At 49.7% G+C, this 27,994-nt stretch overlaps 1 protein-coding gene across 3 annotated transcripts in view; it reads right to left on the bottom strand.

The window, feature by feature from the left end:
• Window positions 1-3,468: 3,468 nt before the first annotated feature.
• The window catches only part of Cnnm2 (cyclin and CBS domain divalent metal cation transport mediator 2), a 130,817-nt gene continuing 106,291 nt past the window's right edge, over window positions 3,469-27,994 (bottom strand). The window contains exons 4-8 of one of the 3 annotated variants that reach the window (XM_051146720.1): window positions 27,598-27,767; window positions 13,616-13,709; window positions 10,440-10,505; window positions 5,072-5,256; window positions 3,469-4,473 (exon numbers count right to left, since the gene is read on the bottom strand). In XM_051146720.1, coding sequence (XP_051002677.1) covers window positions 4,264-4,473; window positions 5,072-5,256; window positions 10,440-10,505; window positions 13,616-13,709; window positions 27,598-27,767 — 725 coding nt within the window. In that variant the 3' untranslated portion in view covers window positions 3,469-4,263. Of the gene's footprint in view, window positions 4,474-5,071; window positions 5,257-10,439; window positions 10,506-13,615; window positions 13,710-27,597; window positions 27,768-27,994 lie in introns of those variants that run through there. The other 2 variants (XM_051146721.1, XR_007830668.1) reach the window with 2 other exon arrangements.

The following is a 27,994-nucleotide window of genomic DNA, read 5'->3' as shown; positions in this document are numbered from 1 at the left end:
TCTGAAACATCTCTCCTACCCCATGCGTTCAGCTGTGTGCAGACAAACACCTACAACTGGACTTGCTTGGCATTTTGATATTGCTTCAAGTACTGCCTGGCATTTAAAACAACTGCAGTTGAGATGTCTCAGTGGCTCCGGTATAAGAAGGTTGCAGGAGCTAAGTCAGCCACAGGGACCCATGAAGCAAAGGTCCCCAGATGCTCACGTTAGCCGTTCCTTCTGCCTGACTGGGTGGGGGTGGAGGATGACTGGGGACTCTCCAGAAGAAAAACCAGTAAATTAGCAGTGACTCCAGGAGGAGGGCGCACAGGTGCTGGAGGAAGGCCTGTTCATCTCAGGCTTGAGACCAGGAACAGTGGCTCAGCCTTGGAACACTGTTTGTGAACCTCAATGAGGTCACCTTTCCCATCAGCCACTCAAACACAACGAAAGTCAATGGCCCTGAGGTATAAAAATCCACTGAGTAGGTTGCTCACTGATAAATCTGTATGGGAAAAACATCCAGATCCCCCCACAGTCACTTCCCTCTTCACCTCTAAACGCCTCCTAATTCTAGGCTAGCCTACAACTTACCCAGTTGTCCTTGTCGGACAGAAGCACCACAAGCCTATGGCCCAGAATGGAAGCAAACAGCCCCGGAAAGAGCTTGCTCCCCCAGAAAGAAGGCATTCTGGTACCTAAGTGCCTAAACAGCCATCAGCCCTTCCCAAGAACAGCACGTCAGAGCAGGGAGAGGCGCCATGCCAAGCCACAGGGAGTTTACCCTACCTGGTGTATCTTGAGATGCCAACCTCTTCAGCCTGCTCTTTAGCACACAAGGGACAAGGTGTGTACACCGCACCAGTTCAGGGAGTTGCCTGCCTGGGTTCACCCCTGGGAGACCTCATCCCCTGGGTCCAGGCAGTGACTGTGGCAGATCCCTGGTGGCCTTCAAAGAACCGAGGTGCTTGTGTATGTTTCCATTAGCCAGGACACAGGCTCAGTAAGCCAGCACCTACTTGGTTTGCTCCTTAGCCCAAATAACTTGAGGGTTGAAGTTCATGGTCCCTACTTAACTCAAAATCTTGTTGCTCCATTTCTTAATGCATTTGGACCTGCCATGTTTTCCTAGATTTGCAAATGCTGGTCCTTTAGCTCACAGAGCTGGGGATGGCAAGGTGACTTTTCACAGTTAATGTTCCATATCAATGTGTGAAGTTCTGCACTGAACACCCGCATACATCTCTTGGAATAACACGAGAAAGTGGTTTGTGGCTCAGCTCCCTTCACGTGAGGTCAACTGCGCCCACAGTATGAAAGAGGCGGCACCTTCAAATTAAAAACCAAAGTTTAAGCTAGTTGACTAGCACCCCAATACTCTATAATAAATGTCAGGATTCTGTTTTCCTAAGAGTTTCCTAGAGTTTGGACTTGCATGATGAACAAAGGGCGGTTGAGTGAATGACCCTCGTTTGCAATGACAGTGTCCCAGCAATGTCTGCACACAAAGCACCCAGCTCTAGGCGCTGTCCTGTCCTCTGGCTGGACAGCAACCAGAACTTGAGAGGCCTGCATCTAGCCTGCCTGACCCCTCCATGTCTGCACATGCAGCAGCCCAGGAGGGGTTACAGGCCAGAGCTACAAGGAAGGAGCCCCTGTCGGTGGCCATTCCACTACTTGCCAGTCTTTCTTGGCTGGGGAGCCCCATGAGGTGAGGCCAAGGATGGTTAAGTGGCCTGACTAGCCAGGACCCACCCAGAAGGGCGCAGAGCCAGTATCTATCTCTCCAGTGTCTAAGGAGTCTGTTTGGGGTGGGGGTGGGGAACCAGGAAGAACTACACACGCAGATGCAGGCCCTGTCTGAAGGTTGAGAGCTCTCCCCAGAGCAGCTGAAACTATGGCCACGACACCACTGTATGCTCAGGAACTAATCTGAATTCCTGGTTATTATACAAGTAACTATCAAAGGTAACTAGATCACTAGTCGGAAATGAACACAAAGCTGGCAGGCCACAGCCTCAATCTTTGAGAAGTCCACCTCTCGGCTCCTTTGTTAGAGACCTCTTCAGCAGTTGCCACAGTCGGTGGTAACTGAGTCTCTTACCTCCCAATGCTTATGCATCTCTAGGATTCACGAACAATGAACTCTGAAAAAGGACCAAGGCCGCTTCTTTCCCTGAGGCAGCTGTGCACAGTGCCTGAAGAGACTGACCCTGGGGCACTTACCATCAGAGAGCCTTGGCTAGGCTCCTGGCTCCCCAGGCCTGAGGGAGGGGTCCAGGTGGACACTTGGTGGAGAGGCCCTGACCCTGGCCAAACCCAGAGCACTCACATCTGTATACATCATGTTCCTTAGGAAACGGTCTTTTTCACTGGATGTGTTTGGAAAAGGGGTACTCACAGTGTGGGTTCCATACGGTAGGAGCTTCGTCCCAAGGTGACAGGCTAGGTGCTCCAATGACCCTCCACTAAGTGTACCAGCCCCTCTCTACCAGGCATTAAACCTTCTGAGCACATACCAGGACCACTACCCAGCGTAACAGTTAGTGAACATGGCACCAGCAGCCCGAGCCAAGGTCTGCTGGTGCGGCAGCGAGCGAGCGAGCACTTGCCAAGCATGTACATAGCCGTGGGTTCCAGTTGTGCGCACGCAAGCACGAACACACACACACACACACACACACACACAGAGTCACTGGCCATTCACCAGGAGACCAAAACAACACACCAACCCTTCCAGACTCCGTACCTGAAGGAGGAGGCTGCTGCTCAGCCTGGGGGCTCCCTGTGCAGAAGCCCAGGCACACAAAGGCTCTCTTCTCCAGAAGTGACCTGGGTAGTGAGAATCCTATTGAACACTGTGGCCAGGAGTTCATTTCAGCGTATGAGTATCACCAGCAAATGCAGGCAACCACTTAAAACAAGCTAGTTAAGGACTTGGCCACCCAAGCAGTACCTGTGGTGTCAATTCCCACAACACACAGCAAATTTGGTATTAAAAGAAGACGGACACACACATGGAATGGTTACAACACACATTTGGTTTCTGAATCCGTTTGGGGTCAAACTGACTGGCTATATGGGTGGTTTTTCTGGCACTGGCCACATCTGAAGCAGGAGGCACCACTGAGCAGGACCACTGCCACTTCTGGGCCTCGGAGCCCAGGGACAAGACGGGAGGGGGCACTTCGCTCTATGGAAGGACAGGTAATCCCCTGTTCCTTCCATTAAAAACACTGGTCTAGAAATGCCCAAGTGTGCAGTCTGCTCCCCACCCCCGCCCACCCTTATAATACACAAATCCCAGCAGGAAAGAGGCACTCGCATGCCACCACACCACGTGCCACCACAACATGTGTTCATCAAGAAACCCCAGGAAGGACTTTTGTTGGCACCTGTAGCAGCAGCTTGGGTTAGCAAGAGTGAGGGCCAGGAAGGTGGGCGGGGAGGGACTTAGCCGTTGCCATAGACCACCCCAGGTCACAGGACCACGGGATGAAGTCATTGCCTCTTGCCAATGACAAACCATGGGTTTAAAAATTAATTAACATTCATTTTGGTGATAAAAATTCCTTCGGGTGGCAGGAAAATCACACTCCCAAGCAAACACCAACCCTCCCTGAAGGGCAGGGACATGGCTAGACATCCCATTTTCAAACAACACTATGTGCAGAGAGGGCACCTGCAGCTTCTGCCGACACCCACAGTGACGACAGACTTGGCACGTTCTGCAGTGACATGGTTTTCTTCATTCATCCAAGTTCGACAGCGACACACGTGGGCACAGAGGAAAGGTACCCCTCCTGGGGATGGCCAAGGAAGGCCACTCAAGGGGCAAGTCCATCCTGTTAGGGTCACATTGTGGGGTCACAGCAGAGTTAGCTCAGAGAGACCAACCTAGAACTCTGCAAAAGACACTTAAAAACAAAAACATGATCTCTTGAAAAAAAAAAAAATAAATGCAACAATTTTTAAATTCATGCAAATTGAGGGAGGAAAGAAACGATAAAGGTACTGAAAAAATAAACATGATTCTATTTGGGCGGAAGAAGTCTGTCTCTGAATTCTTGAAAGCCATGCCCCAGCTGTCAATGTCACACGTCTAGTTTCCATCCCTCCCCACGCCGTCCTCCGCAGCTTGCTGTCCCCTGCGGCTTCCAGGGAAAGGGGCAGAGTCTTTGGTCTCAATGCTGTAGGTCGCAGCATGGCAGACAAGCTCACACTAGTGGAAGTCATGGTCAGACCAAGGCCAGGAGGGCAGGACAAGGAGGGCCGAGGGCCCTAGATGGCGCCTTCACTGTGCAGGCTGTGGTTGGCCTTGCTGTGAGACACACAGTTCTGTTCATTGAGCAAGGTGGCCGTCTCGTCTGGCAACCCATCTTGCAGCTCCGTAAGAGTCAATTCGATTTTAGTATTTTCACTGTCTGAAGACTGAGGGGTTTTGTCCATCCGGGATGCCATCAAGGCATTTTGGTATTGCTGTCTGGAGATCTGAGGCCAGAAGAGGACACAGAAAACAAACCGAGAGAACACTTATTTTTAGGTTCTCTAGTTTCTTACACCACATCACACACTGAACACCCCAAAAGGCCCAGAGCTCTATGAGAAAACCATCCTTGAGAAGACACCGAGCCACTCTGTGAAGGTCAAGGTCACGTCAGCAATCCAGCCGCTTCTCCCCACTAGGCCCACTGCTACATCGTGCCTCTTACATTCAGCGACTAGAAGAGTGAGATCAGCTTCCATCCGCTAACGCTGCTTTGGTCTCCCAAAGATGTCTAATTCAGGCTAAGAGAAGACCCTGTCTCCAGGGCAACCTCAGTGCTTGCAGGCCAAGCAGTCAGCAGCCAGGGGCTCCCGAGAACTGAGGATGGCTTTCCCTCACTCCAGTTCCTGGTCCCGGCAAGACCATGTTTGCTTTGGCCGCTCACGGGATGGAACCGAGATCAATGTGTTTCCCAACCTGTGTGTTGGGCCCGGAAGAGGGAGGTGGGCTGCTCTGACAGCAATGGGAGGCCTGTGGCGAGTGGGCGAGCTGTCGGGGATGTGGCGCTACCTGCTGGATCCGGCCAGGCAGCCCCCCACTCACCTTGACGAACTGTAGGTCAGAGAGAGCTCGCACTGAGTAGTCGGGGATGTAGACCTGGAGGAGGGAAGAGCTGAGCTGGTTGTTGCTGCTCCCCAAGGTCGGTGTCATGGCGTCAATCCGGTCACTCCGACTGAGAGAGTCTGAGTGATTCAGGCCACAGGGGCGAGGGGGTGACTTATTTTCACCTAGAAAAGGGAGAAAACAGCCTTGAAAGCACTGTAGGGAGAGCCGCTGGAGGGTACTCACCCCACATGGAAGGTAATTACATAAGCACACACCTCGCCTCTCCTGCAGGCTCCCTGTGTCTCAGCTGGGCCGGACCCAGTTCTGGGTATAGAGGCCAAGGCTCTGCAGCTGGGAACCTGCCTTCCAGGGGACATCACTAGGTGCACAGACAGGGCTGGGGACAAGGTCCAGGACATTGAAGCTACCTGATACTAATAAAGACCATAAAAAGCCTCTTTATTATTTTTCCAGAAGCCAAAACAAATGATCCAAGTCCCTCTGTCTGTCTCCATCACCCCTGTGCAGTGACAAAGGTGAGGACCCCTTGGCAGGCCTACAGTGTCTTGATGCTTTGAGTGGCTGCAGTGAGCTCCTGGGAGCAAGCATTCAGAAAGATAGAGGGGAGAAAGGCAGGAGAATCTAAGTGTTCTTGCTGTCAAAGAACATTCCTCATTAAAATAAAATGTGTACGGGTATTTTGCCTGCAGACTATGCACCACCTGCAAGTGCCCACAGAGGGCAGATGAGGGCGTTGGAGGCCCTGGAACTGGAGTTACAGTTTTTAAGCTGCCAGATGGTGCTAAGAATTGAACCTGGGTCCTCTGGAAAAGCAACAAGTACTCTTAATGACCGAGCCGTCTCCAGCTCCCATCCCTTGTAGCTTTAAAGATGAATTGTGTTAAAAATAAAACTTGAGCTGTGTGTGGTGGTCCACGCCTTTAATTCCAGTACTTGAGAGGCAGAGGCGGGTGGATTTTGGCGTTCAAAGCCATCCTGGTCTGCAGAGGGAGTTCCAGGACATCCAGGCTACATAGAGAAACCCTGTCTCAAAAAATCAAAACCAACCAACCAACCAAATAATAAATACAAACTCACTTTTCCCACTAAGGAGGCTTCTATTCCACTGTTGTAACCAACTGCATACATTAAATGGGCTATGAATTATAGGATGCCACAGGAGCAGAGGGGACCCACTCACCCATCTTCCAATGTCCTAAACAGATGTCCCCAGAGAAGAGCTAGCCTGTGGCAGGTCCTGCCCTTCAGCTACTGGAGTTATGGCCACCATGTACCTCCTACTTCAAGTGACAGGCTTACATGGTGCCACTGAGCAACTTGAACTGGGCTGAAGAACCTAAAGCAGAGTGGGAGCAAACCCCTCAGCCCACCCCCATCCCCCAAGCTCGCTATAGGCCACAGACTGCCTCTCTTCCAGTGCCTCTGCCAGCGCTCCAGCTCCCCTTGCTGGCTTCCCACTGAAGTCAGCAGTCAGCTCAGCAGCGCCCCCTACTGCCTCTGCCACCTCCTGAGAGAGGTAATCCAACTCTGGCCAGCTTCAGAGTGCTTAAACTGCACAGTGCTCCCAACTCACTCCCCAGCTCAGGGCCGAAAGGAAGATACAGTGCTGAGCACAGCATGCGCCCAGAGAGCGCTAGATAAATGTGCCCCACTGACACGTTCTTTTCCATCCTCACTACTATGTTCCTGCATCAAGCCTTTCTGCACAATGATGACATCACGTCATGACACGCCTTTCTTTTGAACAAGGAATCCCGAGGCTGTACCTCTAAATTTCAGCCACAAGTCACATTTCCACACATATTTTTGAAACAGTGTTTACGTCTATGGTCTCAAGATATTAAAGGCAAGGCGCCTGGCAGGTTCACTGCTCTTGGCCAGATCCCCAGGTAGAGGTGAGGGCCTGGATTCTTCTGGGCTCTCTGTTAGCGAGCACTGCTTTTCTGGTTACGTGCATGTGCAACAGACCCCTTACTTTGCCTGTCATCACAGCCACAGTCTGGAGAAGCCATTCATTTCCTATACCATTCCTACAGGGCCAGGGGCCTGACATGATCAGCTGGCAGCACATCTCATGACTTTAATACACTGCTCAGCATCTCATGGACAATATTACAATCTTAACACCAACTAAAGAAAGAGTGAGCTTACACCACATGGCCAGCTACACTGGCCAGCTCTCCTTGACAGGAAAGCAGCAGACCTTGAGAGACAACTGTGTCGCCTGCCCTTCCAACAGACTCACACTCAACTTTTGCTCACAAAAAGCAGCCAGGAGCATTTAATCATTTTAAAAATTAATATAAAGTGATTGTAAAAAGAGGGGAGACTTGGACAATCTGCGGCAGGACAGAAGACACTTAACTGGTTTTCTGTGGTCGCTGGTTGTTTGCTATTCTTTGCCGGAAGCTGTGTGTTTTCTCAAGAAGCTGCTGGAGTCTGTCCTCCAGGCAGTACTCTGATGTAAACAGGATCTGGGGATCTTCTCACTATTCTAAGACCTGAGTAGGATGTAAGTCTGAAGGACACACAGTGTCCAATCGTAAGTGTGACCAAAACCGTGAGGCAGAGGCTTACCCACTCAACAAGGGGACTGTATTTTGGTTCTATCCTCTTGCTGAGAGCACTGGTTCCCCTACTGCAGCCTGGTAGAGATGACAGTGAGTTCAACTCAATTCACAGTTGCTTTTAGCTCTAAGAATTCCACGCAGCCTTCTCTGGAGTGTTTTCCACACTGGACCTCTGGGAATCCCGCTTCTAATGCAATTTCCCAAACAGGGCAGCACATGGGCAGCCTGAGTTCTGCCTGTTGCTACTTGTGTACTTTCGATGTCCCAGCAAGTGGGGCAATCAGTCACATCCTCTGCCCAAAATCCTTGAGACAAAGGACTAAATTCCTAAGTGTAAACTGGTCCATATGCACCACAAACCACAATGGGCCTGCAATCCAAACTCACCTGCAGTGAAGTCCAGAGCCTGGAGCCCAGAGCCCGGAGCAGAGGCAGGAGCAGCTGCCCCACCCGAATTTGGGCTCATGTTTTGCTACTGAATTTGTATGTCAAGGTTTTATGACAGTAATGAGACTTCAGCTTTAGCTGGGTGTGGTGGCACCCAACCCTGCTCCACGCACGTGGGAGGCAGAGGCAGGAAGATACTGAGTTCAAGGTCATCTTCAGTTATACAGCAATGTCAAAGTCGAGGCCAGCCCGGGCTACAAGAGACCTCTTCTTAAAAAACAAACCAAACTAAACCCAAAATCTTTCAAGCCAGGCATAGTGATGCACTCCTTTAATTCCAGCACCCAAGAGGCAGAGGCAGAGGCAGGGGGATCCCTGTGAGTTAGAGATCTGACTCGTCTACATATCGAGTTCCAGGACAGCCAGGGCTAAGCCCCTAGCTCAAAAACCAAACAAACCCTTTCAGCATTGTTTTGTTTTAGTTGTCTGGCTTTTTGACTCAGTTATTTTTATGTATTTTATCCATCCTACCTAGGAGTCCTTTCTTTTGACAGCAAACTAGCAGGCACATTAATGAACCATGTCTCCTTTGCAACCATAGTCACCTTCTGGAAGGAACTGGATATCATTGGCTTAGCCCAACACCCACCCAAGAAGCAGCTCTGTATTACAACGCCAGCAGGCCTGTGGGCCAGGACCTTTTAGGCAGGACTGCTTCTTTCTGACCAGATGGAGCAGGCATAGCAAAAACATCTCAAATTCTACAGCAAAAGTAAAGTGTGGATTTTTAACACGCTTGAGTCACCAACTTCATTCACCCTGCAACTTTTTAAACAAACAGTAAACATGAGCAAATCAAATGGGAGAAAAATAAAAATGCATGCTGCATGCATGCCGATGCACGTGTGTACTCTGTTCACTGGTTTGAGTCAAATAGCTCCATAAACATCTTATATTCAGACATGCCAAATTCTAAGAGCAAAATGTGTGTGTGTGTGTGTGTGTGTGTGTGTGTGTGTGTGTGTGTGTGTGTGTGTCTACCTGCCTGTCTGTTTTCATGTATGGTGTGTGTGGAAACCAGAGGTCAATGCTGGGTGTCTCTTAGGAGCTGTCCACTATTTCTAGATAGTGTGTGTCACTCTACTGGGACCTGGGGCCACTGATTTGGCTTAGCTAGCTAGCCAGGGAGCCCAGGGGTCCTGCAGTGTTTCACTCCTCAGTGTCGGGATCACAAACACATATACTAGGTTTAGCTTCTGGGAGCTGGGGATTGGGTCCTCATCCTCTGGCATTTCAGCAACTGAGCTATCTCTGAAGCTCTATTTTGAGTTTTTTGAAGTCAGGGTTTTACTCTGTAGCTATTCTGGCATCACACTCACTATGTAGCCCAGGCTGTTCTTGAACATGTAGCAATCTGAGTACTGTAGCCTTTTAAAAACAGATTTTAGCGGCGTGGACCATCGCACCTGTCTGACAGCAGGCTTAAAGGAACATTAATTTCCTTCTTAGATAAGCATTGTCTCCTTCAAGCATCAGCATTCTAGAATTTGACTGAACCTGAACTGTATGTAAACTTTATCAGCCAGATTAAAAAATACAAGCGTCACCAGGAAAAGCAGCACAGGAAAGCTGCACTTCCCACACAGATGCCTGGAGTCTATCTTTTCTTGAGACAGGGTCTTGCTCTATATGCCGTTCATGGTGGTCCTAAATTCTCAACTCTCCTGCCTTAGACTCCTGTGTGTAGGATTCGATGTGTGCACCACACAACAAGCTCAATTAAGGTGAAGCCATTTTAATTAAGCGAAGATTAAAGTTTTCTTTTCAGTGGCTAAGCTGTTGGGCATGGCCACGCCCTCCTGCAGGGAGGTAACCAGCGGCTGGTTAGGAATGTGTATGGTACTAATTCCAAACTAAAGGCGAGACCCTGGGAGCAGGAGGGCCACCTGCCCGAGGAGGACAGAAATACACAGCCAGCTCACAGCGAGAAAGAGTCCCCACATCAGGAGTGCAGACCTTTCCTAGACTTGGGTTCCAAGGCCCTCAGCCCTCTGCAAACTCCACATCTCCTAACATTGCTGAAGATGGAGTAAGACTCAGGGCAGACCTGAGCGGTCCAGGCCAGTGCAGGTGGGCTGGGCGGTAGCCGCCAGCCAGTCACCATAGCAACTCTCTCTGGCATCCAGTTCCTTTCCAGCCCCCTGTAGCCCATGTGCTCCTGGACGGCTCCCTCTTAGTCAGCAACCTTAGAGGTTTTAGGGTTGGCAGGAAAGTGGGAAGAGCGCTATGGAAATGGAGCGCGCAGCCTGGTGGCCAGGCATCCCTGGTGTGGAGGCAGGCTATTGATTGACTGATCAGGGTTATGAAAAGGAAGCATGCACAATTACCTGGAGAGCCCGCTGCTAACACCTCTGTCCTGCTGACAACAAAGGTACGAGACAGGGACAAAGGAACTGAAAAATGGAGAAAGACAGAGTGAGACTGCATCGAAGCAGAAAGAGCTTCACACCCGAGGGACTGGAAGGGCACTGTCTCACTAACATGAGCATTCCACCCCAGAAGTGCCATGGCCCACGTGCTATTATATAAAAGAAAGGGACACAAACAACTTTCCAGAAATACCAGAGTGGGGAGCATGCCACCAGGAAGAATCTTATTCTTGTGCTTTTTTCTGCAATGTTCTTGAGCCCCCAATACCCAACTGGTGTCCACAGCCCCAAAATAAGCTGTTCTCAAGGTCCAAGTCACAATTGGCCATGTACACCTGGAGGCTCAGCTGGTAGGGGTTCTAAGAATAGGCCTAAGCCAGCTCCAGGGCTCACTCACCACAAGTCAGCAAGCCCTTAGTTACCCAACTCTCTGGTATTCTTGGTTTCATAACTTTGGCCTGATATTTTGAATTGCTTGGGATAACTGCAGATTTCAAAACAGAGGCAAATGTGCAGGATGATAAGCTGCCTGAGAGCAGCAGGCAAGGGTTAGCCTCATCACCGCACACTAGCCACGCTACAGGGAAAACTTCGAGGGCATGCCTTCCCACATGTCCCAGGACTGTAGGCTTTATTTCTCTACCCTGCTTCAAGGCAAGGTCTCAACATACAGCTCTGGCTGGCCTGGAACTTGCTATGGTCAGGCTGGCCTTAAACTAACAGCAATCCTTCTGCCTCTGTGTCCCTAGTGGACAGCTCACTTTCCATTTCTTTTACATGCATGGAGGACAGAGGGCAACTTGTGGGAGTCAGTTCTCTCTTTCTACCGTGTGGATCTCAGGAATTACACTCAGGTCGCCAGGCTTGGCAGAAGCACTGTTACCTGCCAAGGCCATTTCTCCAGCCCCACAACCAACTGGAACAGACACAGGCAGGTCTTACTGTGGCAAAACTGTCCTGACTGTGCATCTCCGTGTACAGTCACATTGTAATATCACAGATCCCAGGCCCTAGTCAGCCTTTGAAATGGACGAGGTGAATTTCCTGGTTTCTGTTGTTATTTTTGGTTGGTCCTGTAGTCTAGGCCTCACTACAATAGCTCAGGCTAGCCTTAAACCCCTGGTCCTCCCTCTTCTTTGCCAAGGGCTGGCACTAGCGGTGTGGCCATTGTTCCCAGCCCTTTTGCTGTCTTTTTAAATGGGATTTTCCTTACGCTATGATTCAATGTGTGCTGGGCTAGCGTTTAGGTCTAAACAACCAGTAATTGGCTAAAATGTATTGCTCTCATTTCTTTTCAGAGCTGCCTTATGGATGAGGGCCAGTTAACCCAGGCTAATTTGGGGCCCATAGTCCCAGAACAGTCCTAACACTAACACCTTTCTGTGCTGTAGTATTTCTTCTTGAGGTTCTGTGTTTGTTGTTTACTTTTTAAGACAAGGTCCTTCTATGTAGACCTGGCTGGTTAACAGCCCACGAAGTAGACTACACTGACCTTGAACTTGTACCAGTTCTCCTGCCGCTATGTTCTGGGAGCCATCATCCTTTAAGAGTAATAACACACTGTATACACAGCACCTCACTCAGCCTTCTCTCTCTGTCACACAACCTGCATCTCGAGCTGTGATGGGTCTTTGCACGCCCAGTTACAAAGTTCCCAGATCCAGTGTCACCAAGCAGTGGAAATGGAGATCAGTTTCATGTTTACAGCAAAGACCTACTAGGAGGGTCACACAGACCCACATGCATACTTGGTGACAATGGTGACAATGTACCCTTAGGGCTACAAAACCTGCACAGGAGAGTGAGGAATTTTGACAGTTCACTGGCTTTCTAGTGGTAACATCCTTATGCCTGTCACACTGCTGGGTGGGACAGTAAGGCAAATGTCACAAAGACAAACTTACTTGAAGGTGCCCATCCCTGTTAAGACATTTTCAATTTCACAACCTTCCTTTAAAATGGGCTAGGGTTTTAGCTTTGGCCGCTTGTAAAGGTTTCCTTGTACAGACTGTCCTTTTGTTTCTTGGCCACAAGGTGGCAGTACAGCACCTCTGGTTACCTACCTGACCTGCTCCTAGAGAGGCAATGGAGTGTCTAGATGCAGTGTTGGGTGCCCACTCTCCTGCTGGGACAGGTGCTTCTTGCAGGCACCTCAGAATCTCAGGGAACTTGCTCAATCCCCATGGCACACCCACCCCGCAAACAGCCAGCTCTCTAGATAAACAATAGCAAACAAACATCTTCATCCTCAAGAAGATGCAATGTGAACTCCCCAGGAGAGCCACTATGTCTGCCTCAGACTCTGAATGGAGATCAGGTGACACTTCCCATGACAGGCAGGAGCACGACAGACACAGTACTTCTGGCAAGTTCTAAACTTCTAGGAAGCGCTAAAGCTAACCAGCAACTTAGCAGAACTGAGCGTGCTGTGCATACCCACCAGAACACACGGAGCTTTCACAGGTGCCCCAACAGGAAACCTAAGCGCCAGCTTCCCTTGGGTCTACAATCACCATGGAAACACACTTCTGGTATGTCTATGAGGGTACTTTCGGGAGGGTGTAACTGAGTGATGACAACATACACTCTGCAGTATGGGGACACCATCCACAGGCTGGGGTCCTGGACTGGACAGCGAAGAGTGAGCTCAGTGCCAGCAGTCATCTCTTCCTGCTTCCTGTGAACCGAGCATCCCCAGCTGCCTCATGGCCCTGCCACCATAGCCTAAGGCGGGCTTAGTGCACTGCTGTGTTCACAGGAGGGAACAGCGAGCATGCGGCAGGGAGAGCGATGACGCACGACCACAGGCAACACAGGACTGCGGCAGCACAGCATCGGGCAGGGGAAGCCAACCTCGACCCATTACATCCTGTGCCCATTTCTACATACGAAGTTCAAGAATGGGGGGGGGGACCTCTGGGGGACAGTGATTCAGAGGAGGGTGAGAGGGCTCGCTACGGTCCTTAACATTCTGTTTCTCCTGGTTTGCACAGCTGTGTTCGGTATATGTGTACACTTGAGACGTGCACAGGCGTCAATGAGAAGCTAAGCGTGCTGGGCACAGGAGACCTGACGGGAGGAAGGCTGCCTCTTCCTGAAGCAGGGTCCTGTGCTAAGAGGCAGGAGCCACTCACCTGGAGAGGCTGTGAGGGCCATCACACCGTAGTATGAAAAAGCACTTGCTTCAAACCTCATTCCTTCCTTCCCGGCTTCTACTTCCACCTTGCCCTGTGGGAAGAGAAAGGGGGGGGGGGGGAGGACTCAGTTTGAACTGACAACAAAGCTCGTCCTTCTTGGGTTTGTCTCTCCAGTGACCCCAAGAAAGACAAGCTTTGGGAAATAAAGGAGAAGGCATATTCATCTCAACTGGAGACCTGGAGTGGGCTGGGCACGTGGAAAAGGCACGCACCGCTTTCCTCAGTAATAAAAAGAACTGGTGAGACTATGCTGAGGAAGCTCTCAGTGAAGGCTGCCCCAGGAGGAGCCAGAGCCGAGAAGCAGCAGGCTCAAGGGTCAGCATGCTCAGGGTCCATGGAACAGAGGGGCGTGAACTGGCTCCAGGGACCTGCCCTCGTCTCCAAGCAGACGCTGCTGAGGGGAAGCAGCCCTACAAAGTCTCCTTCCATCACAGCAAACTCCTCAGAGCCCCTGCTCTGCTCCCTGCTCTAGCATGCCTGAGACTGTTCACCACCACCACCCCCCCATGCCCGCAGCCTTAGGGGCAACCACCAGCCTTCAGAGTGTGTGCCTGGCAGCCTGCTCCTGGCTACTGAAACAGTTCCCGGTGCAGGGTCAGTGCAGCAGTGTTCACACCACTCCTCTTGCCTCTCCTAGAACATGCCGCGCAAAGCGCAAACCAGTCAACTACCCCTTGCTGAAAAGGAACCATTAAAGCAGGCGTGGTGGCACATTCCTGCAATCCCAAGCCTTGGGAAGCGGAGGCAAGAGGATCAGAAACCCACGTCCTGCCTGGAAAACAGGAGACTGTCAAGAGACAGGAAGGAAGGCAGAGGAGAAAGGGCGGGAGAGAAGGCAGGCAGGCAGACTGAAGTCTTGCACCTGGCTTTATAAGTCACTAATGCTCACAGCACTAGGAGCAAAGGCAGCTGGTCCCTCTCACGGTCGGAAAGGCAGGTGATCGGAGCCCAGCTCTCAGCACCTGCCGCCTGGTAATGTGAATTCTGGTAGAGCAGCGCCTCTACTCTACACTACAGTCCTTTTGCATGTCACATTTGCAAAACACATCTGTGCCTCCCTCTCCTCTCCCTCTCTTTTTTAAATGAATGTTTTATTTGTTTTTTTATTTTCGAGACAGGACTTCTCTGTGGAGTCATGGCTGTCCTGGAACTCTCTCTGCAGTCCAGGCTGGAGGTTCACCTGCCTCTGCCTCCTAAGTGCTGGGATTACCTGTTTCCTCTCTTTTTTAAAAAATTTATTTTATTTATTCATATTACATCTCAATGGTCATCCCCTCCCTTGTATCCTCCCATTCCTCCCTCCCTCCCATTTTCCCCTTACTCCCCTCCCCTATGACTGTGACTGAGGGGGACTTCTGCCCCCTGTATATGCTCATAGGGTATCAAGTCTCTTCTTGGTAGCCTGCTATCCTTCCTCTGAGTGCCATCAGGCCTCCCCATCCAGGGGACGTGGTCAAATGAGAGGCACCAGAGTACGTGTGAAAGTCATGCCCCACTCTCCACTCAACTGTGGAGAATGTCCTGTCCATTGGCTAGATCTGGGTAGGGGTTTGAAGTTTACTCTGTTTCCTCTCTTTAGGCACAGGAAATACTAGCTGGACTGGTCCCAATAAACTCTTGTTATAAGAAAGGCACTTGAAATGCGATCATTTTTATATGTGTGGTGCTCATAGCTCTAACCCTGGCCCCTGTGCATGCCAGCCATGTGCTCCACTGCTCGGCTGCACCCCAGCTCTAAACCCATAATTTATAAACAACCTACAAAAGAGCAAAAGCTAAAGCTTCCTAGTCATGTAGCCAGGCCCTACAAGGAGGTGCAGGAGCCCCCCAAGGAGTAGCCAGGCCCTACAAGAAGTGCAGGAGCCCCCCCAAGGAGTAGCCAGGCCCTACAAGGAAGTGCAGGAGCCCCCCAAGGAGTAGCCAGGCCCTACAAGGAAGTGCAGGAGCCCCCCAAGGAGTAGCCAGGCCCTACAAGAAGTGCAGGAGCCCCACCAAGGAGTAGCCAGGCCCTACAAGGAGGTGCAGAAGCCCCCCAGGGAGTAGCCAGGCCCTACAAGGAGGTGCAGGAGCCCCCAAGGAGTAGCCAGGCCCTACAAGGAGGTGCAGGAGCCCCCCAGGGAGTAGCCAGGCCCTACAAGGAGGTGCCGGAGCCCCCCAAGGAGTAGCCAGGCCCTGCAAGGAGGTGCAGGAGCCTCCCAAGGAACAGCCAGGCCCTACAAGGAGGTGCAGGAGCCCCCCAAGGAGTAGCCAGGCCCTACAAGAAGTGCAGGAGCCCCACCAAAGAGTAGCCAGGCCCTACAAGGAAGTGTAGGAGCCCCCCAAGGAGTAGCCAGGCCCTACAAGGAGGTGCAGAAGCCCCCCAGGGAGTAGGAGGCCCTACAAGGAGGTACAGGAGCCCCCCAAGGAGTAGCCAGGCCCTGCAAGGAGGTGCAGGAGCTCCCCAAGGAATAGCCAGGCCCTACAAGGAGGTGCAGGAGCCCCCCAAGGAGTAGCCAGGCCCTACAAGGAGGTGCAGGAGCCCCCCCAAGGAGTAGCCAGGCCCTACAAGGAGGTGCAGGAGCCCCCCAAGGAGTAGCCAGGCCCTACAAGGAGGTGCAGGAGCCCCTCCCTCATTACATTAGGTGGAAGGCAGCACAGAAAACTAGTGGCAGAATGCTTCATACAAACATGACATGAAAGCAAAAACTTAGGGAGTTATGGCCAGGCATGGTAGCACATGCCTGCAAAGCCTAGTGCTCAAGAGGCAGAGGTGGGAAGATTACTACATGTTCAAGGCCAGTTTGGTCTACACAGCAGAAGTTCCAGGCCAACCTGGGCTACAGAGTGAGGAGGCCTATGTTAAAAAAAAGAAAAATGTTCCCCAAACTGGAGGCTGAGAAGACGGCTTGGTTGGTAAAATGCCTGTCAAACAGGCATGGGGATCCACGCATCTCTAGCACCCATGTAAGAGACAGTGTTGACCACACCTGAACTCTAGCACTTGGCAGGGATTGATACAGGGAATCTTTGAAGCTCATTGGCCAGTCATTTTAGCCAATCGATGAGCTCTGGGTTCAGTGAGAGATCCTGTCTCAAAAGATATGGTGGAAAACAACAGTGGAAAATACCTCCGGCTTCCGCAGGCACCAGCATGCATGTGAGTGCGCGCGCACCACACCCATACACAAGCAAGCAAGCAAACAAAAAGAATCTAAGGAGTTCAGAGAGACCCATTTACTTCCTGTTCTAGCATCTGCAGGAAGTCTAAAGATGGGCAAGATCTGGCTGACCTATTGGTATGAAGGACAGTCTAAGGCAGGTGACAGCAGACAGGCTTCCAGGCCTGCACAGACGGCCAAGACCACAGAGCTCCTAGGACAATGGCTAATGGCAGCTTTTGCTGAGGACATGAGTGGGAAGATAGCACAGCCCAGGTTAGTGTGGCTGTGCTGAGGGAAGCCACGGGGAGGGATCTACAGCCCAGGTTAGTGTGGCCATGCTGAAAGAAGCTGTCAGGATGGAAAATGGGAGAGAGAAAGAAGGAAGAAGTAATTCCAACAGAAGTATGTGCCTCAGTGCCTCAAAGATGGGTATTGAGGACAATTTCCAGTCAGGACCAGGTCTTCTGCAGAGGGTCCAGTGGTTGAGGAAAAGGAAGGCTCACAAAAAAGGCTCTAGCTGGGGGTGGAGATCCAGGGTGCTGGGAAGGGCAGCAATGGAAAGAAATGAGAGACAAAGACCACCCTGCCATCTTTGACTGACAGGACAAGGAGAGCCAGAAACCAACAGGGGCTGACAGAAAAAGTCTCACCAAAGAAACGAGGCGAGGGAAGTTTCCTGGCACAGGGCAGTTGGCAGGGACAGCTACCAAAGGGATGTGATGGGAGCACAAGGGTTCTGACAGGGAGCTGCTAGGCCAGCAAGATCTCCTCTCCTCAGAAGTCAGGCATCAGGAGGAGCAGCTGAGGGAAGGCCTCCCATGACCTAAGGCACATTTCAAAGTTGGTGTGGAAATGAAGTGGACAGAACAGAGTGCTGGGCACAGTCATTGCCAGGGTAGGGCTCTTTGAGGGGTGGGCCCTTCAAAGAGGGAAGAGAAGGAAGCAGTCGAAGGAACTGCAACAGCATTTAGAGGAGGTAAAGGTGGAAACGCGCAGTGGCACAGGAGTCATGGCATTCTATCCTGGAGAGCCTCTGTGTGTACAGGGCTAACACGCACTGCTTTCGGAGGCGGCTGCAGCATGCCTTTCTATCTGCTCAACTGTGCAGTCAACCCACAGCCTCGCAGTGACTTCTTCCTGCAATGGATCCACACAGTCTGTGTGCTCTGTGTCTCTGCAAGTGGCTGTGAGTCCCCACTTTGTCATCAACCATTCCAACCAAAAGGCTACAACAGTCTCCCTACCAGACCAGACTGTGAAAACAAGGCCAGGGCCAGGACTCTGCTGTGCTGGGTGCCTCACCCAGGAACCTCAGAAACCCAGGGTCCTAGTGGCTGATCCCAGCTCCCGGGCCAGGCACTCAGGTTCATCAGTGTGAGGTGTGAACTGCATAGAATCGCCTCAGGTAACTTCGAGGACACGCAAGGGTTAGAGTATCTGGCTGTTTGTGAACAGCCCCAGAGCTGGAAATTGTTCTCTGGTTTCAAAGAATCCTATAAAGGCCCAGGGGCCAGGTCTGCTGACTGATAAGCCAAAGATGGCTACAGAGAGATTCCACACCCACACTTGAGACTACGGCCATCCCTTAAGTCCTTCAGGGTAGGCACCAGATAGGGTAGGACTGGCTACTACTCTCCTTTGGATGCCGAGGAGTCTCAGCTGCCAGTCCACTGTGGACACGCGGGGCTGCAGCTCCAACATGCTCAGGTTCCAAGAAGCGGCAGCAGATAACGAGCCACCACGTTTTTATTTCATTATCTCCTGCTGCCATCATTTCCAGAAAAGACCACATATTTTAACTGCTCCCTCCAATTCAGAAAATGTAGTTTCAAAATGCCAAACATGCCCTCAAACTGGACATGAAAACTCCGTGAAAACGTCCTGTAGCCATCCTCCTTCTCCTCCCCTTTTCCTCCAACTGGTGACAGTGTCACAGCTGCATCCAGGAGCCACTTAAAAATTACAGCAGATTAAAAGGAACAATGGAAACTGGGGAGACAGGGCTCTGGGGGAGTCTGAGGGGCAGTGGGCACGATGAAAGACACAGTGCATACACTGGAATTCTCAACAAACAAAAATGAATCAAAACGAACACAGGGCTAGCAAGGTGGCTCAGCAGGAAAAGGTGGCTGTCTTCAGCCTGACCACCTGAGTGTGATCCCTAGGATGAAGATGGGGAACAGATTCCTGCAGCCTGCCTTCCAGCCTCCACATGCATGCGGTGGCAGTTATGGCAAAAATAAAAATAAAAAACTCCCTCAAAAACTAGTATCCAGTATCCAAATTACAGAAAGTAACACATGAAAATAAAATCACCACTGAGGGCTGGGCAGTCCGTTCCAGGCAGCAGTTTGGAGCACTTGCAGCTCTTGCAGAGGACCCTGGGGGTTTGGTTCCCAGCACCCACAAGGCAACTCACAACCATCTGTAACCCCACTTCCAGGGCATCTGATGCCCTCCTCTGACCTCCAAGAGCACCAAGCACACACACAGTGCACAGAAATACACGCAGGCAAAACACTCAAACACATAAAATAATAAAACAAATGACTAAAGGGTCCTTACAGTGCCAGTGTTCTGTGAGTTTCCATTTGCTAGGATTTAAAGCCACCCAGGCCGCCCTCCACAGAGAGATGCTTTTCTGACAGGCAATTTCAGGGACGCCCAGGAACATCTCTTCATTTCAGTGCCAGTAGTTTCCAAAAAGGTCATTTCAAATAACCTCACCAGCATGAGATTAGGGCCATCCCTACAGGGAAATGGCTTAGAATCAAGTAGGTATCTTCACATACAACTTTTCCATATGGAAAGGGTCTACATTATTGATCTTACTTTTTAAATAGTCATAAGCTTACTCTATAAAATTAAAACACACACACACACATACACAGAGAGAGAGAGAGAGAGAGAGAGAGAGAGAGAGAGAGAGAGAGAGGGAGGGAGGGAGGGAGGGAAAGAACAGGACGTGATGGACTGCCCGCTTTCTCAGAGGAGCTGGGATGGTTTGTAAACTCACAGGCTGGACAGGAGGCCTGCCCAAACATGGTGGCACACCACTATAATCTCAATTCAGGGGGCAGGATAGGAAGACCACAGTTCAAAGCCGGCCAGGGCTACATAGCAAGGCCCCCACCTAAAACTAATTCTTTTGTTGTTATTTGAGACATGGTTTCTGTGTGCACCCCTGGATATCCTGGATTCACTTTTATAGACCAGGCTGGCCTTGAACTCACAGAGATCCGCCTGCCTCTGCCTCCCAAGTGCTGGGATTAAAGGTGTGCACCACCACGCCAGGCCTACAAATAATTCTTAATAACAGTTTTTAAAGGCTCTGGAAGGAGGCGCGACAATGCAGGAAGGATGGCTTCCTGAGTAAGAACTCAGGCACAGAATCCCCCACTCTTCTGTATCAAATCCAAAGTATTAGCTGACTTCTTTCTTCTAAGTGCCCATGTGTGCAGGTCAGCTCTCATCTCTGGCTTCACAGTCAGATGGATGCTATCCGAGTCAGTATGGCCCAATAAGCCCTGTAGTAGACAGGCTTGTGGTTAATGTGGCCGCTTCACTCCCCAGCTGGTGCTTCCTGTGCTCGTGTCCGTTTCAGGTTGTGGTCACAAAGTCACCACTGGGGCTATCAGAAAGGAAGTAATGGGACGTAGCTCAGTTGGGAGGCTACTTGCCAGACATATACAAAGCCCCGAGTTTCATCCTCTGCCCAGAACATAGGAGGCATAGTAGTTCATGACCATACTGAAGTCTGTAACATGCTCAAGAGCAGCCCACCTGCATTATATCCTTTGAAAGACAAAAAGAGGGAAGGAAAGAGAAAAAGGGAAGAAAGCAAGGGCACCCGGATGCCAGGAGCACAATTGTGGGGTCTTTCCTGACCATGCTGCTCAAAGATGTCTGTCTGTTCTCTGTGTGGCTGCAACATGTGAACACTCTGCACTTGCAGCTCTCTATCTGCTGCCTGCATCTGGAAGCCCGAGACTCTACAAGTTTACTTCATAAATAGATACTTTAAAAAATCGGTGGCCAAATATGAATTTAAACACATGTTCAATCATCTGGTTGACCCCTCTGCCTGGGCACTTAAAACTGCACTGGTGTACCAAATGGCACGGCTCAAATCCTAGAGGCTAGGCTCGTTTCTGCACCAAGTGGGAACATTTGACAAAGACGCTGGGCGATTCAGGTGCACGTCAGGGTATCAGAAGCCCTGAGCAAGAGAGAAGGGAGGAGGGCGAACTTCCCAGAGACAGCTCAGGCGTGTCCACTGCAGGTCAACTAACAGCAGCGTGTACTGCATAGACATGCAGAGTGGTTCAAACGCAGCCAAGAGCTCAGAGGGTAGAATTAAACACAAACCTAAAAAAGAGCAAAACCCACTTTTGAGCAAAAACGTCTTTTAAATCTGCATCTAAAGCTTTAAAAAGTATGAATGGGACAGCTGAAAGGGAAAAGGCTTTTTAGGTATGTTACTTCTCAGGGGACTGGCAATACTTCCTGCAAATAGCACTGTATAGACCACACTGATCTAGTACATCTTGCCCTTTGGATGGGAAAAACCATGTCTAGCAGTTATGGTTACTGTGCAAAAAAAAAAAAAAAATTAAAAAAATTAAAATTTTGTTCGATTGATTTAGTCTCTGTATATGGGCATTTTGCCTGTATGTGTGCCATGTGCATGCCCACAGAGGCCAGCAGAGGCCACTGGTCCCCTAGAACTGAAGTTATGGGTACTGGTGAGCTGCCAGGTGGTGTTGGAAAGCAAACCTGAGTCTTCAGCATGAGCAATAAAGTATCTGCTGAGCCATCTCTCCAGCCTGACCTTGTCACATTGCTATATATGCTTTCCACTTCCTTACTAAATATGCTCCCTCATGCCACCAGCTCCAACTTGACCATCCAGTAGACACGTGAGCAATTGCTCCTGTTTTACAGTGGATTTGCTGTATGCTTTCATGGATAGTAATAAAAAATAGTGGTTTACATATGGTTATTATATAAACTGTTAATTTAAGGAATATAGTCGGGGCTGGAGATATAGCTCAGAGGTTAAGGGCACTGTCTGCTCTTTCAGAGGTCCTGAGTTCAATTCCCAGCAACCACATGGTAGCTCACAATCATATAAAATGAGATCTGGTGTCCTCTTCTGGCCTGCAGGTGTACATGCAGACAGAACATTGTATACATAATAAATAAATACATCTTAAAAAAAAATACAGTCTATTTGTAAGCACCTTTTCTGTCTACTATTTGTAGTTGTGGTTTGTTTTGTAGTGGTGGCGCACGCCTTTAATCCCAGCACTCAGGAGGCAGAGACAGGTGGATCTCTGTGAGTTTGAGGCCAGCCTGGTCTACAAGTGAGTTCTAGAACAGTCAGGGCTGCACAGAGAAACCCTGTCTCGAAAAAACAAACAAACAAACTACATTATTTATGTATTTATTTGGGGGGAGTGCCTGCCACAGTGCGCATGTGGAGAACAGGGTCAGTTCTCTCCCTGACTCCATGTAGGTCTCAGGGAACCAAACTCACACCATTAAGTTTCACCCACTGAGCTATCATGGTGGCCCTTACAGTTTGCTTTTCAAAATAGATTTTTGTTGTTGTTGTTAAAAGTCAGAAGATGATAGCTTTCTGTCATATGCAGACGCAAACAGAAACACAATGTGAAAACACACAGAGGCTCGCAGGGAAGGGGAGAGAGGGTTCCCTGAGCGGGACGGGCCTAAGCATACCACCCACGTATATGAGTGCAAGCAAGGCCCGTTAATCTCTGCAAACAACGTGAGTTGATGAGCTATCATTGAAGGAGAGAGAGAGAGAGAGAGAGAGAGAGAGAGAGAGAGAGAGAGAGAGATAGAGAGAATATGCCAGAAAGCATGTGGAGACCTGGGTTTGAAACCCCAAACCCACAATAAGCCAGGTGTGAAAGAACAAGGGGTTTTTTTCTTCTACACAAATGAAAATATATCATATTCATTGCTCTTTTCAATTATGAATTATCTCAAGTGTATACATTAGGGTACATAATGTTACTTCAGGTCGGGAACTAAGAGCTTAATTATATATTTTTAAAGACTTTTTCTTTTCCAAAGAGACAGGGTCTCACATAGATCAGGCTAGCCTCAAATTCAGAGTGTAGCTAAGGGTGACCTGGGACTTGTGATCCACCCGCCTCCCCTTCTCAGTGCGGGACTATGGGTGTACACTACCACACTCAGTTAGGCTGTTCTGGGAATCACACCCAGGGCAGCACTCTACCAATGGGGCACGCCCCCAGCAACAACTGTGTAGCAGTTTTTCACCATGATCTATCTAGGTATTTTATGACACTTGTCTTTTTATATTTCCTAGGACACAGTAAGTCACCCATGTGGGTGGTTTGGGTCTGTATTCCCAGTATGTGGGTGGGAAAGGCAGAGGATCAGGAGTTCAAGGTTATCCTTATCTACATAGCAAATATGAGGTCGGCTTGACGATACCCTGCCTCAGAAAAGCAAGATTAACATTCCAAAAAGTATATTCCTCTGGTTTCAATGTGTGACTATATAAAGCTTAATTTTTATCTTTCTGGTTGGTTATATAATTTAAAATTATTCTCTTATTGTCTTGGTATGCTGGTAGAAAAACACTGCTGTCCTAACTATGTGCCTTGGGGCACAGCAGGTAAAGGCACCTGCCATAACACCCAAGGACTATAGTTGGATCCTGGACCCAACATGATTGACCTCTGACCTCTATATGCTGCTCACCATGGCACATGCACATGTAACTGCCGCGGTGCATGCAGACGTGCGCTTGTGAGACTGAAGAACAACCTTAGGTGTTCCTTTTTCTGTTTTTGGTTTTTCGAGAGAAAGGATTCCTCTGTGTAGCCCTGGCCGTCCTGGACACACTTTGTAGACCAGGCTGGCCTTGAACTCACAGAGCTCTACCTGCCTCTGCCTCCTGAGTGCTGGGATTACAGGTGTGCATCATGACGCTGGAGTGGCGCTAGTGTTCTTGAAGCTTTGAACCACCTTAGTTTTTAGATAAGGCCTCTCTTTGGTCTGTGGCTCACAGATTAGGCTGAGCTGTGCGGCCAAAAAGCCCCAGGGAGCCACCTGGTGCACGGCCAGTGCTGGGCTCACACAGCAGCACCACGCTCAGCTCTGAACACAGCTTCTGGGGAGGAACTCAGGCCAGTAAGCACTTTACCAGCTGAGCTACTGCCCCTGCCACAGTTCTACTTTCAGATACATGTTTCTCGAAAACATGCGGAGTCAATACAGATTTCATTATGATTTATCATGCTTTTATTATCTCATTAAAATCCATTAACATATTTTAAAAGTCTACTTTTAAAAATTGAAAATTTATTTTTATTGATATATAGTTTATATTTTATTACATAAGTGACAAAAATATTCTTTTAATTAGGTTCACTTAAACCATTACTCTGAATAAGCTGAACCTTATTTATTTTTTGTTTTTGTTTTTGAAGACAGGGTTTCTCTTTGTAGCCTTGGCTGTCCTGGATTCCCTTGTAGACCAGGCTGGCCTCGAACTCACAGAGATCTGCCTGTCTCTGCCTCCTAGAGTGCTGGGATTAAAGGCGTGCACCACCACGCTCGGCCGGCTGAACTTTATTTAATATGGGACTTAAACTAAAAACTTTAAGTGATGGGCAGAGAGACAGCCCAGTTGATCGAGTGTTTGCCCAGCATGCACAAAACCCTGGGTTTGGTCCCAGCACCATGCAAACCATGTGTAGTGGAACACACATGTAATCACAGGACGGGGGATGTAAGGGTGGAAGCATCAGAAGATCAGAACCAGGTTTGGCAGATGCTTCAGAGGTTGCGCACTTGTTGCCCAGCCATGAAGACAGTTTGAATCCCCAGAAACCCACATCAATGCCACTGGGTGTGGCAGCCCACCTCTGACTCCAGTCTAAGAAGGGAGAGCGAGCCAGCTGGCCAACAAGACTAGCCATGCAAGTGAGCCCTGGTCTGAGTGAGATCTGCCTCAGGGAATAAGGCAGAAGAGCACTAGAAGACGATTCCCAACATGAACCTTGGGCCTTCATGAGTACGTGAACGTATGTATGTGTACCTGTGCCACATACATGAAAAATATGTGCATACCATACACATGTAAAAAAGAAAAACGGTCAAGGTCACAGCCAGCCTAGGCTACACAAGAACCTGTTGCAAATACTCATATTAAAATTATGTGCTTCTACATCTATTTCTCATTTCCAAATCAATTACTTAGGGAGTAAGTGTTCCCTGAAACACAGAGACATGCTCTATCCCCTGAAACACAGAGACATGCTCTATCCCCTGAAACACAGAGACATGCTCTATTCCCTGAATGCAGGTACATGCTCTATCACCTGGAATGCAAGGACATGTTTTATAACCTGAAATGCAGAGGCATGCTCTATCACATGAAACGCAGGGACATGATCTATCACCTAGCATGGATTATGCTGGGGTGGCAGTATTTGAGGGTGGAATGCACCTGGCAAAAGATGACAGCTTTGCCAGACTGATCGAAGGTAGCAGGGTATTTTGTCCTGTTATTTATTCTCTGGTACCTTGGAAATTTAGCTAGTTTGCAAAGACATGGGTTTTGCCAAAGTCTGCAACTTAAATACACCCAAGACCTATTTATCAACCTCACATACTACCTAAGAACCCCATGGCATCAGCTCAACAAACAAGTCGCAGCATCTAACACGCAAAGGTGTCAGACACAGGCAGACATGTACCAGTGACCTAGCGAACATGCACTGAGCGGCTCCCTAGAAACCAAGGGCGGTTACAACCTCCATATCCCCTAGCATTTTTTATTCATCTGGTTGTTTGAGACAGGGCTTTACATACCCCAGGTTAGCCTTCAGCTTGCTTGGTAGCTCAGGATAACCTTTATCCTCCTGATCCTCCTTGCCTCACCTCCTCACTGCTGAGATCATGTCACCCTGCCTGGTTTATGGACTGCTGGGGATTGAACTCAGGATCTTGTAGCAACTGAGCCACGCCCCCAGCTTCTCCATAAAGCTTTTGAAAGATTTATTTCTCTTTACGTGTGTGTTTTGTCCGCATGTACACATGTGCACTTCATATGTGCCTGATGCCTGAAGATTTCAGAAGGCATTGGGCCTCTTGTAATGCCCAGGAACTAGAATTATAAATGTCTGTGAGCTGCCATGTGAGTGACGGGAACTGACCCCAGGTCCTCCACAAAATCAGCAAGAGTTCTTGACCACTGAGCCACCTCTTCAGCCCCTAAACTCTTATAAAGCATACTTTAATAGTTCACGATCTGGGGCTCAGGAGATGACTCACTATGTAAGGCCCTGTTGCATAGTCAGATGACCTTGAACTCATGTAGAAGAGGAGGCGAAAACTGACTCCACACAAGCTCCCTCCCCGCATCATTAACGCAGATACAGATAATACTTTTTAAAGAACCGACACAAACTCATAAAATTTTTGAAAAATCTTTAAAAATAGTAATTGCCTCTGGAGAGATGGCTCAGTGGTTAAGGGCAGGCACTTCTCTGGCTGAGGGTCTGACGTCAGTTCCCAGCACCCACACCAGGCGACTCCCAGCCATCTGCACCTCTAGCTCCTGGAGATTCAACTCCCTCAGCAGCTAAGAGCACTGGCTGCTGCTGCACAGCCTCTAGACTCAGTCCCCAGCACCCACACGGCAGCTCACAGCTCTGTAAGTCAGTTCCAAGGAATCTGATGTCCATCTCCTGTGGGCACCAGGCGCACAGGAGTGCACAGACGTACAGTGCAGGCGAAGCACTCATACACACAAAACAAAAATCAATCTTTTGGACAGGTTTCTGAGACAGCCTGTGAGGAAGTGGGCTGTAAGCAGAAGCCCCAGGGGCTTCCAGACACAAGAAGAGCCTCCCACGGCCACATACCTGCCTGAGTTTCAGACACTTATAGAACAGGGCACAACTTTCCTCATCCACTGAGATAACTGGGGCCTTGCTGAACTCATTGACATTTTAGAGTCTGGTAGTACTAATTCTGCTTTTCTGATACCTCCAGTCTAGATCCATGAAGTAACCTGAATGACAAGGAGGCTTACACAGCTAGTGTCCTTGTACTAAAAGGAGCCTCGACTTCCTGGAAAAGTGACTTGCTATGGAAGAGGTCCAGAAGTCCACAACACTAGGGCTTAACTCAGGTGGCCAAGGGCATGCCTGCTACATGCAACTGTGGTGCCGCAAGTCGCCCGCCACACTTGGGGTTTTATGTCCCGCCCGTGAGAAGGCAGGAGGCCATCACCATTACAGCAGTTGCTAGTCAAGCATGGCATTACTAGGACAGTCACTAAGGTACGCTGATAACACCAGAGTGCCAAGGTGTGTCTTGGTCACTGTAAACGACCAAGTCCTAATGAGGAACGGACAAAAGAAGAGACGATATAAAGAGAAGCCAAGGAACCCAGAACACTACATTTCAAATCCCACCAAGGACAGGAACAGCTACATCACCAGAGGCTCCAACAGTCACTAACGGCATTCTTCACTTGGCTTGGCACAACCGCGAAGCGTGAGGCGCCTTTTAGTGTTAGGCATGAAGTGAGCGTGCTACCTCCTGCCTGAACCGTCACCCAGCCATGCAAGTGGAGATCAAGCACCCCCCCCCCCTTATAAACAGCCATGTGTAAAGTTAAGAAGGCAAGCCCAGTCGCCTACACCAGGCCTCCTCAGAGCAGACGGATGGGTGCTCGGAGCGGGCGGGCACAGAGGGCCTCCTGACCTGCAGAATGAGGATGAAGTAGTCTACGGGCTTATTCCGCTGGTAGAGGTAGCACTCGGGGGCTTTCTTGTTCTTCTCGTCATACTTCAGCTCCTGGATGACATTGGGGTGCTTTAGCAGCCTGAGGAGGATCTTCTCTGACATCTGGGATGGGCTAAACGCTTCTACTTCTATAGACACAAACACAACTTGACATTACACTTCAAAGAAGGGCAAAGGCCACGCTAGCAGCTGAGGTGCTCAGATCAGAAGAGTACTTGGCGACAGAGTGACACAACACAGGTGAACCAGACTTCCGTGTGGTGATCCACTGGGGTCAGATTACCTGGGAGAAATTACAACAGTGGAATATTCATGTCTGGTCCTTTTGAAGCCATCATTGGCTTCCATCCCATAG

Source organism: Acomys russatus, chromosome 5, assembly GCF_903995435.1.
Source record: "Acomys russatus chromosome 5, mAcoRus1.1, whole genome shotgun sequence".
NCBI classification, from domain to species: domain Eukaryota; kingdom Metazoa; phylum Chordata; class Mammalia; order Rodentia; family Muridae; genus Acomys; species Acomys russatus.
This window is presented reverse-complemented; position numbering and strand designations above follow the sequence as displayed.